The 13,772-nt window shown below is 49.4% G+C and overlaps 1 protein-coding gene across 1 annotated transcript; it reads right to left on the reverse strand.

Annotated features, from left to right (window-relative positions):
• Nucleotides 1-10,212: 10,212 nt before the first annotated feature.
• On the reverse strand, nt 10,213-13,533 carry NPHP1 (nephrocystin 1). Its single transcript, XM_078611459.1, has 2 exons — nt 13,422-13,533; nt 10,213-12,576 (listed from the first exon to the last, which is right to left on the reverse strand). Exon 2 carries the CDS (start codon nt 12,505-12,507, stop codon nt 10,312-10,314), a length of 2,196 nt encoding a protein of 731 aa, XP_078467585.1. The 5' UTR covers nt 12,508-12,576; nt 13,422-13,533; the 3' UTR covers nt 10,213-10,311.
• Nucleotides 13,534-13,772: the final 239 nt, after the last annotated feature.

Genomic DNA, 13,772 nt, shown 5'->3' on the forward strand with positions numbered 1-13,772 from the left:
GTGAGTCACTGGTGAGTAACCGTTTGTCACTCATTTCCCAACGTCTTGTCTCTTCTCACAATTCAAGTTCCTAGAATCAACCCACCCGCGCCTGCAACATGGCTTCATCCCAGAGGTCGCAATCGGGTACCCGATACCCGTACCCTACCCGATACCCGGCTACCCGTACCCAGCCGGGTACGGGTAGCCGTTTGCGACACTGGTGCGGCCGGGTACGGGTAAGGAATCAAAACCCGTTTGCGACCTCTGCCAGAGAGGGGAGAACAGCTGAGCTGATGGGGAAAGATTAACCCCGTCTGTAGGGCGGGCTGCTGCCCTCCAGTTAAATTACGACGGCGCGCCTCACTGTTGTACGTGTGCGTCACGCTTATCATTCTTGAAAACTGGATTTGCTCTGATGTGTTCCCCGATTGTATCCACGGCCGCGCTTTCGGCGTCACAGCGTCACGTGACGAAGAATCCCTTTGGATCTCTCGTGGAGCAAGCGCGTGCTCCTCGGCGTGAGGGGAAGCGGATGCCACAGAGCTACCTCTGACTGAGATCGCTTCTTCACGTAGCCTCTGGTCCACACACGGCACTTTCCCCACCCGTTCTGCATATGAGAGTGAGGTTCAATTTCGATTTAAAGCTTTCGTGACTGCAGGGATTCATCTTCTTGGTTCTTTCGGTAAAGTCACGTAGAATGGAAATAATAAAAATAACAATATAATTATTTTAAAATGTTGTCTTTTTATTATTTTATTATTTCCATTCCACACGTAGAATGGAAATAATAAAATAATAAAAATTACATTATACAATTATTTTATTATGTTTTCTTTTCATTATTTTATTATTTCCATTCTACGTGACTTTACCGAAAGAACCAAGAAGAAGAGAGTGATGTTCGTCACGTGCCATTTGTTTAATCGTCAGAGCTGGAGTTTTTTGCTAAATGAATTGCGGAACCAAATTTAACGTGTGCGGTCATTAGTGACTGGGGCTGAGAACCATCAACTCGCTACACTTGAGCCCCCGGTGTAATCACAGGCAGCTGAAACCTGGATTTGAACCCAGGATGCCAGTGGTGCCGGCTCATCGCTCTCACCTCTGGGCGACCCTGCCGCCTCCGCACTTTCAATTATTAATGGGACTTGGCAGCGAGCCTATCGTAAGTGAGTCAATCTCGTCAAAACAGTACAACGTGGCATATATTCGACTCGCTGTGGAATGATGTTATAGGCGGATATGTGAAAAAGGGTCGGATTTGTGAACGTCAATTGAAAATAACCATTGCACTGCTCACAGATAGGTTAGCGGATAAAAAAAATAAAGTGTGCACCGCTGTAAACAACAGGGAATTGCTTGGCCGTGCTTTGGAGGTAAGCAAACGTACGCGAGATTCAGAAGCCGTGGCTGTGTGTGTGTGAAAACGTTGGATTCGTGAACATCTGTAGCACATGACGGTCGTACCGCTCACAAACAATACTGCACTGGGTGTGGGCCGGTTAATTGGTCGGGGCGGACGCGTGACGGTCGGATACGTGAGGTTGTGCCGCATTGCCCTTTACATGTCGGTGCAGGGGGATATGCTGTGTGAGAGCTTGGTGAGTGCTGTGCCATGGAGATCAGTGATAACACGTGAGCTGCTGTGTTCGGGGCCTCTGAATGACGTCAGTATTTTATGTCCTGTGTTTTTTCTCGGTATCGCTTTCAGCTTCAAACGCGTGCGTCACCGTGTGTAGAGAGCACTGGGGGGGGGGGGGGTGCGCCCCCCCCACCAGTGCCTACGCTGTTTCTCCATGGGCAGGCGGGTGCGAGAGAGGGCAGATGAGTGAGTAAGCAGGTGTGAGAAGAGTGTGAGTGGGTGAGCAGGTGGGTGGGTAAATGAGTGGATGGGTGGGTGAATGAGAGGACAGATGAGTGAGTGAGCAGGTGGGAGAGCGAGCGAGCGAGTGAGTGGGTGGATGGGTGAGTGGGTGGGTGAGTAAATAGATGGGAGTGTGGGTGAGTGAGTGAGCAGGTGGGAGAGTGAGTGGGTGAGTGAACAGATGAGAGTGTGGGTGGGTGAGTGTGAATGAGTAAGTAGGTGGATGAGTGAGTGGGTGAGTTGAGTGGATGGGAGAGTCAGCGATTGGTTTAGTGAGCGAATGGGTCAGTAACCAGGTGGGACATAGTGAGTGAATGGGTGGGTGGGGTGAGTGTGTGAGAGATTGAGTAGGTGAGGGAGTGAGCAAGCAAAGTGGGTGTGTAAGTCGGGAGTGAGAATGAGCGGGCGTGTGGGAGAGTAAGTGGAATGCTGAGTCTAATGAACAAGACAAGGGAGCTTTCATTTCACCCAAACATTTTCCTCTGCCGCTTCCTCTTACAATCGGCACTCCCTCTCAAAAGTCAGCGGCCACCGTAAATATGTCCTCCCCGAACACAGCGTCTCTGTGGCTCGTTCCTTCCGAAGGGACGGAAGCGCTAAATTCGGCTGATAAATCGCACGCAGCCTGACAAGTCGGCGTGCTTGCCACTGCGCCAGGAAATCGCGGAGTCGACGGTTTGATTACCGCCAATGTCCGTCGAGTCAGCATTTGTTATTTTCGTCGGGAGCCTTTAGTGTTGGCGGAAAACTGCAGAGTTCTAGTTGCGTCCGAGTCTGTTGATTTCATCTAGTCGCCCTCTAAGTTTTAGTCGGCTAAAGCCGTCAGCTGTCAAACGTTTTCGTCGACATCTGTGATGCCGTCTCATCATGATCGGTCGCGTGTTGAATTTTCGGTGAGCGGCAGCCGTAGTCATCGTCGCGCTTGATGGTTTTCATCTGCCCGGTCATCGTTGATTAAAATTTTAAGCACTTGGCTGACGAATATTTTCCTCAATGCGTTTTGTTCATGAAATTAACACACTGATTAACGCGCTACTTCGCAGGCCGGTGACTGCACCAACGCCATTTAAGACCCTTGTGACATCACTCGCAAGAGGAGGCTGCTGCATGCCGGTCTCGTAACTACATCCCCACATCCAAAAATGTACTCCCGTAACTACATTGGTGGTAGTTACGGGAGCGACGGCGAGGTGGTTAGCGCACTGCGCTTGCATAGCAAACGCTGTGTTTATAAAACCTAATACAGTACCGTGTTGTCCATAATACAGGTTTTTTTGGGTTAGATCACGGAGATATATAAATGTGTCGTTAAACCCGCCACCACCCGTGTGTGTTGGAGAGCAAAGCCACAACATTTAGAATCTGACTACGACGTTTCGCCAGTAATTATAAATAGCTTCATCAAGCGACAGCCAGAATTTTATATTTACGCGATCGAACCCAAAAAAACCTGTTGTGGATGATATTGGTCACGAAACCCCACGTGTTAAACAGTAACCGTGTTGGTTTTGTAGGCATACTATCGACATTCGGAGCACTGTGAATCTCAGCAGCGGTTAAGCCCGGTGCTGAAGCATAGTGTGGCTGATTCAGAATGGAATCCATTGACCACACAAAAAATAACACACCTCATAAATCTGGCTTCAAACCAAATGCCGCCTGGCTCTGTGCGGATGACCCATGTGCAGTGATCCGATATTCACCACGTACGAAGGATTACACTGGTCAACAACAACAAAAAACATTGTTTTCTGGCAATCTTAATTTTAGAACTTTCGTGACTGCAGGAATTATTATTTGGTTCTTTCGGTTAAGTCACGTCTAAAGATAAAAATAATAAATTAAAATAAAATAATAGAATACGACGTTTCGATTGCAACACAAGCAATCATCATCAGGTATAATGAAATAGCGACATAATATCTAACCAGAAAACTATAGACAGACATATTAGCAGACAGATATCACCAAGATACATACATAGCGAGAGCAACACAGGTAACAGAGAGGGGTGATCGTCTCTGTGGGGTGGCCTTAAATAGACAGAGGGGGGGGCGGAGGCAGAGAGAGGGAGGGGGGTTAGAGAAAAAATTATCATATCAATGAGTGGTCCATAAAACGTGGTGCTGCAAGTACGATGGCACGGCAAGCAAGCCTGAAAATCAGGAGAAAGACACACTAAAATTAAATAACCTAGTAAAATATCGAAATGTAATGTAATACAACACAGAGGGTCGGTCAACACACAATTAACGCATAGCCTGGTTGATTACGTATTTCAAAGATTGCTAAGTTAGAATTTAAGTGTGAACATTCTAGAGAGGACACAGGCAGAGAAAACAAGTCGCCAGAGAGAGAGAAAAAAGATAAGCTTAAAACTTCCCCGTAGAAGTGGTTCAATCTTAATTTTAGAACTTTCGTGACTGCAGGAATTATTATTTGGTTCTTTCGGTTAAGTCACGTCTAAAGATAAAATAATAAATTAAATTAAATAATAGAATACGACGTTTCGATTGCAACACAAGCAATCATCATCAGGTATAATGAAATAGCGACATAATATCTAACCAGAAAACTATAGACAGACATATTAGCAGACAGATATCACCAAGATACATACATAGCGAGAGCAACACAGGTAACAGAGAGGGGTGATCGTCTCTGTGGGGTGGCCTTAAATAGACAGAGGGGGGGGCGGAGGCAGAGAGAGGGAGGGGGGTTAGAGAATGTTCACACTTAAATTCTAACTTAGCAATCTTTGAAATACGTAATCAACCAGGCTATGCGTTAATTGTGTGTTGACCGACCCTCTGTGTTGTATTACATTACATTTCGATATTTTACTAGGTTATTTAATTTTAGTGTGTCTTTCTCATGATTTTCAGGCTTGCTTGCCGTGCCATCGTACTTGCAGCACCACGTTTTATGGACCACTCATTGATATGCTAATTTTTTCTCTAACCCCCCTCCCTCTCTCTGCCTCCGCCCCCCCCCCCTTCTGTCTATTTAAGGCCACCCCACAGAGACGATCACCTCTCTCTGTTACCTGTGTTGCTCTCGCTATGTATGTATCTTGGTGATATCTGTCTGCTAATATGTCTGTCTATAGTTTTCTGGTTAGATATTATGTCGCTATTTCATTATACCTGATGATGATTGCTTGTGTTGCAATCGAAACGTCGTATTCTATTATTTAATTTAATTTATTATTTTATCTTTAGACGTGACTTAACCGAAAGAACCAAATAATAATTGTTTTCTGGCCTGGACTTTTGCAGCTGTTCTAGACTAATTTCAGGGTGCTGATTCCAAATCTGATCTCAGATTTGCTCTATCACATCTCATTTTTATGCTATCGGCATACCCCATTTTCATTGATTTTACCCGAAATTAACTCTGTGACTTATGATTGCAAGTTGTTGCGAGTCAGTGACTGCTTTAGTGTTAAAATATGGTGCTGTATTTTTAGGATAGTGTGTTTATAATATAATTTTATGTAGATATCCACCTTTATTTAATATTTTTCTTCTGCAGTTTTTATTGAAAATGCAATATTTGATATCTCAAAAACCTTATGTGATAGACAAAAACTGATGCCAGATTTGGAATCAGCACCCTAAAATTACATTAAAACCGTTGGAATACCTTATGCCAGAAAAAGCGTGTTGACAGTGTTATTACTGCTGTTAGTGTTGCCGTTTGTTTTTACGCCACCTTTGCACTCATAGCGCTCAAAGCGCCTTGCATCGGTTTAAATCATGATCAGTCCACTGCTGTTAGAAGGTCTCCTCAAGCCGTTACCATCTTGTTGTGGACCTGCGATGCAATGATCAATACAGCGACTGATTTAATCGCTGCCATCAGCAAGGCGGTCACCCTTTCGAGCGTGTTTCCCTAGCTTGGCTGACACTCCGGCCGTGAGAGGCGGCCTGTCATCCGTTATAAAGCAGGACAAGGTGGGGCTTTCTTCTTTACAAGGCAAGCAGGCAAGGTCTCGTAGTGATATCTCCTTGCACAAGGGTTTATCTTGCAGGTGATCGAGTCTTAAAGACCCCCACCCAGCGTTATCGTTGTGTTGCGTTTGATGGCGAGGTCACGAAGGCTCCGGTTAGTTAGTGCTGCAATACACTTTTATTACAGCACAATTGCACTATAAACGTCATGTCACGTGACAAAGTATACATTCAGACATCGCGCAGGGGAGCGCTACCTCTGAGAGGCCTTCAAGTAACCTCTTGTCCACACAATAGGGGCAGCACTTGTCCACCCGCTTTGCTACAGAGATAATGTGTCACATGGTGGTATAATCACAGTATCTTTTTTTATTTAAAGCGCTGGAATTCAGCTAAACCCTTCCTGTTGGAGAACAGGCAATGGAATTAGGTATCAGAGATCTACCTCAGATCCACTCAGTGACCTATGTCGACACAACAGTGGGCAGTCTTTTTTTCACATGCACATGAGAGAGGTTTGTGGCATGACAGAATTTTTTTTAATTCTCAGAGCTGGAATTTTGCCAAGTTAAGTGCAGGACTAAATTTAATGCGATGGCTTTTTTGCGTTTGTTTTCGCGCGCAGTCATTGGTAACCAGGCTGAGCCCATCAACTCACCGCACTTTACAATCCGACTTAATGACGTCAGACTGCCTGGGTTCAAATCCAGGGTCCCTGCAGTGCCAGTACAGCGCTGTGACCTTTGAGCCACTCCGCCCGCCACTTTCCTGCAAACATATTTTTGTTATGTCCCTGCAGATAGCGATTTTCAGGAAAAACGAAATCGCTGGGAGCGAGGCGTTCCATAGCCCGCGAGTAGAAGGTGCACGCTAGATGTACGGAGGGAACATAGAGGCAGCAGCGATGAGGTCGCCCGTTGCAGGTTACCGCTCGTATAATTTTTTCTACGGTGGTGAGCAAATCGGTTTTGTTATTACTTTCAACGCCAATAATTTCGCTTGCTTCTACCCAAAACCGCTCGCAGCCTGCAATTGTAAATGCATTGTGCTTCGGGGCAACCCATCCGGACGTGTTGGCGACAGCATTCCAACTCGAAATGCATTACAAAAATCCCGTCATTACGGGTTAGTAAAACAAAAAAACGTCCGAATCGCGACGTCTAAATGAAACCGCCGCAAGCTTGCCGTGGCGCGGTGAGGAGCGAGTCGGCGGGCGGTTAGGAGCGGTGCGGTTGGGTTAAAAGGAAGCTTAGCGGTAATAACGTCTTCCCCCCTCCCAACTTCTCCCCGCTGGTGCCGCACGACGGGCGGTCCCTTTAGATCGTCAGGTCTTTTCCGTTTGCCCGCTCAATAACCCCGAGAGCCTCGGCAGCCGTGCCCGGCCTTCCCCACCGCCCCCCCCCGCAAACCTGCTCCCTCCCTCCTCCCCCCCCATCTCAGAGACAAGGTCACCGTCGGTCAGCGCAGCGTTAAAACTGGCGTGCGTTTTACTGCCATGGAGGTTTGCGTGGTTTGCTCTCGGGTCGTACCGCGCATTGCTTGGCACGCTGTCTGGACTTTTCGCTCCGTATGCTGGGACCTTCCTGCTGAAGAACAACGCGCGGTACAAATTTTGGCCTTAACTGAAAGGCATACCGCTTAACTCTGGTAATAGGTGACATTACTATAGCATCAGACATGGTCTAACCAGTAAATTGCATTGCTAGCATGAGTCGCTTTTAAATAAAATTTTTATAATAAATTGTCAAGCTACATTACAATAGAGATTCAAGTAGTCGGGGAGTTAACTTTGGTACCCCAACCCTTTTAACTGTCCTTGCATTAGGACTGTGTGTAAACCATGTGCTGTCAATGCCAAAGGCACATGAGCCCAAAACCTCGAAACCAAACTCATGCAACCTAACACATTCCTGCGGAGGGAGCTGGTAGGAACGTTGGGTTGCTTGGTCAATGGCCAGGGTCAACGGCAGCGTGGTGTATTCCGCAAATATGGCCGACTGTGAGGCCGGGCACAAGCCGGCGTGAGTAGGTTAAACGTTGAGTTTTATAAGGGCACCACGGGGTGACCAGCCCCTCTCCACCCAGTCCCACCCCCCACCCAGCCCCACCCTCCCCACCCAGCCCCTCCCCACCCTCCCCTCTCCACCCAGCCCCACCCCTCCCATTTTTGGATGCACGACGGACAGACAGAATAATCCCCTGTGGGCTGGTGTAACCAGGAGGTTCCTACCAGTATAAAGAAATATAAGTATCAGGAGAGAAACGTCCACATCCAGAGTGAGAGGCTGCCTTGGCATCATCTGATGCGCAGGTGCTTGGTGGAGTATTACAGAGCGGATTGTGAAAGATGGTAATGGTTTGCAGGCCTTAATCCAGCAGTGGATTGATCATGACTGATGGTGATTTCGGATATGATTGCTATAGCTCCATCTTCCAGCTTGTGGAAGTATTACACGGAGGGTGAGTTTTGGGCTGTAGTTTGTACGATGGTTAAGTGTGGTGACATCAATGGCATCGGTGATGACCACTTGACCTTAAAGATTTAGTGGATCACAATCATGGGTTACAGTTTAAATAACACACTTTATTTAAAACGTAAATACATGGGTTCCATTATCAATTTATAGGATTGCATTATTTTTAAAACCGCAATTTTGCTTCAATATTCTGGAGACAAAAAAATGTCTACATTTACTTTAAAGCATACGTGGTATAACCAGATATAATAGAATAAAACAAATATACTTTTAATTATCTAGAACATCCTGAGTCTCAAGAGTAATTTTCAGGAGCGTCCTGTATTTGGATGACTGGCAGCAATGACAACTTTGTACCAAGACAACAATCCCACAGGCAGATTTCTGGTCCCACACGAATGTGACAGCTGACGAGGCAATCAATGTCAAGAATTCTGAGTTTCAAGACTCAATTTCAGGAGGGATTGACTTTGGACATTTTTTTAATTTAGTTCCTTTTCACTAACTGTCAGAGGAAATAACACAACCAAAGGAAACCCCAGCGCATGTGGGGAAATAACGCTCAAAACCGTGTAGAAAATCCACTTGCGTACAGGCCAGGCAGCTCACGCATCAGGAGTACTGAGTCAGTAGAGTTTCATAGCCACCTACAAATTAAACTGGGCGTTCAAGTGTGGTGAGCTGATAAACTAGAAACTATTAAACTATTCTATGGGAACCTCATTTGCCAGTAAAAATATGATAATTGGTTTTTTACCCTTCTATCTGGCAACAAAACTGACACCTTTTGGCGTCATCTGGTCCAACCCATGTGAGACTAGGCTCTAAGGAAAGCTGTCTCGGGTGTGGACCAATCAACTTCAAGGACAGTGCACATTATCAGAGTTATGTCTTTTGTTTGTATTATGACTGCAGGTATTGCGGTCTATGCAAACATGACTCCTTGTAAAAAGGTGTCAGTTTTATTGCCAGATAGAAGGGTAAAAAACCAATGATCATATTAAACTATTGTTTATTTTACTAGGTAAGGCCCACTGAGCTATACAGCTCTCCTCTTTTTTAGAAGTGCTTTGGCCATATATATTAGTTCAACAAAGCGGCTTATCATCATGTGGAACTTTATAGCAGCCAAATACTCTAAACGCACGTTGATTCTAAATGTGGAGAGAAAAACCGGAGGACCCGGAAAAAATCCAGGCGACCACAGGGAGAGAGACACGCAAACTCCAAATATACCGGTGTCAGGGTCGGGATCGAACCCACGATCTCCTGCATACCAGGAGAGGTAATTAATATCTCACCACCATGACGATATGTTAACTACCTCGCTCGCCTGTTAACTATCTCGCCACCCACCAATGACTGTACAAAAATACTTCCATCACATTACATTTGGTTTTCACTTAATTTGGCTTCTTACAGCTGTTGAGTATTACATTTTTTTTGTTCAATTAATTTAAACACACAATATTTGCCTGGCATTGAAAGCTGTGCCACTAGTGTAGATAAAGAGGTCTGCTGGAAGTGACTTCAGTAGTTCTGTGACCCCATATATTTAGCGTTGTTGTTCTCTGATACGGGGTGATGCACTGCTAGCTACTAGAGTTCTGGATGGAAATGTATTCCGTCCCATGACACAATGCTGATAGCATAACTAGAGAAAAATGCAAAACAAATACTTATTGATAAAAACATTCTGAGTTCGAATCGAGACAGCCGCCAGTGATGAAAGCAAGTTCTCAAGTACAGTCAATTGAAGGTCATCACGTTAAATGTAGTTTTGGACTTTGTCCAAATTCCAGTATCTCGAATTAAAAACATCACTTTTATAGTGACATGATGAACATTACTATGTGTGGCAAGCCGAGTAGATTTATTCCTGCCTCCCTAAACAATATGTATAGTATAAAGAATACATTTTGCAGAACTGCCTTTTACAGTGCCCTGTAGCTTGGTGCCTCACACACTCTCCATCCACAAAACCCCGCGTCCAAGTCACCAGATCTCATCCGGGTGTCCGCCACACGACCGTCTAAACCGCCTCGGCGACCTCCCCGCCGCCGCTGCCGCCACCGCTCTCCCGTGCGTGAACCGGCGCGTCCCTCGTGAGCGAGAACGCCACCTGGTCGATGTGAAACGGCTCGTGCTGCAGCTCGGGCGACAGCAGTCCCAGCAGGGAGCCTCCCGCCTGGCGGCCCTGGCTCAGGATGGATCCGATCGCCATCCACCTCTCGGCCTCGTTTGGCCCGTGGCCCCATCGGTTCGGCGGGAGGTTCGCCAGGTGCAGCAGCAGCTGCGCCGTGTCGCGGTGAGCCCGCCGAAAAGTTTCCTCCATGAGGCGGCGGTCTGCGCGCTCCGCCCGGCGCAGGCCCGCTCGCCGCTCGGCCCACACGCTGCGCAGCGCGTCCATGACGTCGGGCAGCCCGACGAGCTCGCCCAGCGACGCCAGCACGTCGTCGGCCACCGGCCGGGCGTCCGTCTCGTCGCCGCGACCCTCGAGCAGCGCGCTGGCCAGCAGCTGCCGGTACATCACGAGCACCGACACGTAGCAGACGCAGCTCACCAGCGTCTGCGGTAGGCGGTCCAGCGCCTGCCGCAGCGGGGCCGCCGGGGTGCGCGCCCTCACCAACAGCCGCGGCCTGGCGTTGGAGAAGATCTGCCGGAGGGCGCCGCCGGCACGGCCGGCGGCCGAGGGGTCCAGTTCGACGTCGCGCTCGTAGGGGGTGCCGCCGTGCACATCGAGCTCGTAGGACTTGCTGGCGATGGCCAGGCCGGTTTCGGCGAACAGCCGCATGAAGGCCCAGCCGCAGCTGAGCTCGCCGAGCTCCAGCTCTGTCGCCGGTGACGTATCGGTGGCGGCGGCACGCGACCGCAACACGTACGAGATGCCCAGCTCGAACAGCAGCCCGAGGTTGGGCGAGGCGTTGTCGGAGCGGGCGAAGAATTCGCCGTCCAAGAGACTCGGCAGCAGCCCGCCGACGCGGGGAGAGAAGGTCCAGCGGCCCGGGTTGCGCGGCCTCCACGTGGCGCGCACCGCGTGCACGTTGCTCAGCACGCGGCGCCCGTCAAACAGGCACACGCGCACGTGGAGGCTCGCCACCTGCACGCCGGGCCCCGGCGGCGGGATGGCCTTGGCGCCGGCGAGGTAAAAGGTGCGGCTGACGCGGCACGTCCGCGGCCTCACGCCGCCCAGCTCCTCGCTCCACTGCAGGTCGCGGAAGGAGAGCTGCGAGGGGCCGAGGCGTGGCAGGAGGTGGCCGCGCGTGCTGAACTCGTACGCGCTCTCGCCGCGCAGCAGCAGCAGCCGGTGCAGTGTAGATGGGCGGAATCCCGAGGGGACGGCGCCCGTCGCCGTCATAGCGGCGCTGGCGCTCGTGTCGTCTAGAGCTGCTTTGAGGGCGCGCCCCGACGAGGTGTCGTGCCGCCTGCTGCCGGCCTCCTCTTCGCTCGAAGGAACTGACTCCTCGTCATCCTCGTCGTCATCGTCCTCGTCATCATCTTGGTCGTCTTCTTGGACTTTGTCCGGCATCTGGTGCTGCAGGTACGTGCTGGGCACCATCCCGCGTGCGCCGTGCTCGTCCTGCGCCTCCCACCACCCGTCGGGCTTCTTGCTCAGCACCAGCAGCACCGCCCCCTTCCTGAAGGATAGGTCGCCGGCCTCCTGCGACGTGAAGTCGCTGAGCGCAACAAACGTCTTCAGCTGCACCTCTCTCGTCTGCCTTCCTCCACCCTCCGCTTCCTCTGCCTGTTGCACCAACGCCCCCTTCACCTGCTTTACCTCCTCCCCATCTTCATCATCACCATCTTCATCATCATCTTCATCATCTTCATCCTCATCATCATCCTCTCCTTCCTCTGCCTCTTCATCATCCTCTTCTTCGCTCTCGGTGCCTTCACGACTGTCGGGCGGCGCACACCGCTGCGCCAGCTGTCGCAGCTCCGCCAGGATCCGCTGCAAGCGCCGCTCCTCTTCCTGCTTCTTGCCGTCGTAGTCGGATACGGGCGCCGGCTCGTCCGCCTTGCCGAGCGCGGAGAGCTCCCGCCGGACGCTCTCCGCGTGCGCCCGGAGGTCCTCGCAGCGCCGTCCCAGCTCCCTGTTGCCGGGGCCGCTGCTCCGCTGCCCGCCGTCTCGCTCCTCGGCGACGAGCGCGTCGAGACGTTTCTTCACGTCGTCGATGCTCCTCTGCACCTTCTGCAGGGGGCTCCTCACTTTGGATCGGGTCGTCATCAGGATGGTGATGATGGTGATGGTGATGACGACGCTGCCGCCACTTAAACGTCAGTGGACCACCACAGCCTGTCAATAACAATTGAGATTGTATACGGGCAGTCCTCGGCTTACAAACCTAATTCGTTCCTGAGACCCTTTCATGGACTTTTTTTTTTAATGCCCATACGGTCAGCGTTATGAAATGTCTTACAGTTCAACAAAAAAGGGGAACCATTATTAAACTCATAATTAAGAAGAAAGATCGTACAGATGTCTTCTGACCCCCATTTAATTCTCCTAAACTTAATGTCTTAAGTAAGGTTTATTTGAAACGAGTTAATATGCAAAGGGAAAACATGTTGGGGGGGGTAAATTAATGGAGGGGTCACAGGACATCTGGACCGCTCTGAACAGTGCTGTACAATTGATGTTTCTGCTGCACCTCACTCCACGCAGCCACGCAGCCTACAGCACCTGGTATGCACGGTGAGCGTGCATCCAAGAACTATCCCGGCTCAAGCCTGCTTAGCTTTCGATAATGTACGCGATCAACCACATTTCGGACGACCTCGGTCACAGCCAGAATGTGTTTGTTACAGACGATAAGACACGAAAACTCTGGGCCACTTGATGTTAGGCGCTGATATGAAGGGAGAGAAAAAAAAGACAATGCAAATGATACAAAAACACGTACTGCCAAAACAAAATGTAGGACGACAAACATTGAAGATGTTTATCGCAGCAGTTGTTTAAGAGTTTTTTAAATAAAATTTTGTAACGGAAAGCATCAGCCAAAGAGAAGCCTGCACAAGGCCGCAAGTCTCCGACATCCCGTTCACGACTCCCGACGCGAAACGTTAAAAGCCGTCGCGTTCAATTGCGCGCTTAATCCCGCCATGTCTGCTGTCGGTGTGCTTTAGAAGTGAAAGTACCTCTGACGGGGGGAGGCTGGTGGCGACAAAATGTGTTACAAAATGTGAACTTGGAAAGGCCCTTGGGCCTAGGACGCCTTGGCCGGCTTCAAACGCTCGTCGCCTTAGCAACGGTCGCCACGGGAGGCGGTGACGTCACCGCGGCAGCGATTAGAAATCCGCGGCAGCGATTAGAAATCCGCGGCAGCCCCGTGAACGACTGAACAAAATTTCGATTTAAAGCTTTCGTGACTTGCAGGGATTCATGTTCTTGGTTCTTTCGGTAAAGTGACGTAGAAGGAAAATTATAAAATTATAAAACAAAAGAGCTTTATAGCTTATCGGATTCCTCCATTTAGGATCAACACACAT

This window comes from Lampetra planeri, chromosome 36 (genome assembly GCF_965212315.1).
Source record: "Lampetra planeri chromosome 36, kcLamPlan1.2.h2, whole genome shotgun sequence".
NCBI classification, from domain to species: domain Eukaryota; kingdom Metazoa; phylum Chordata; class Hyperoartia; order Petromyzontiformes; family Petromyzontidae; genus Lampetra; species Lampetra planeri.

Excerpts from the sequence above, each read along its gene's own strand:
- NPHP1 (XM_078611459.1), bottom strand. The coding sequence starts at position 12,507 with ATGACGACCCGATCCAAAGTGAGGAGCCCCCTGCAGAAGGTGCAGAGG.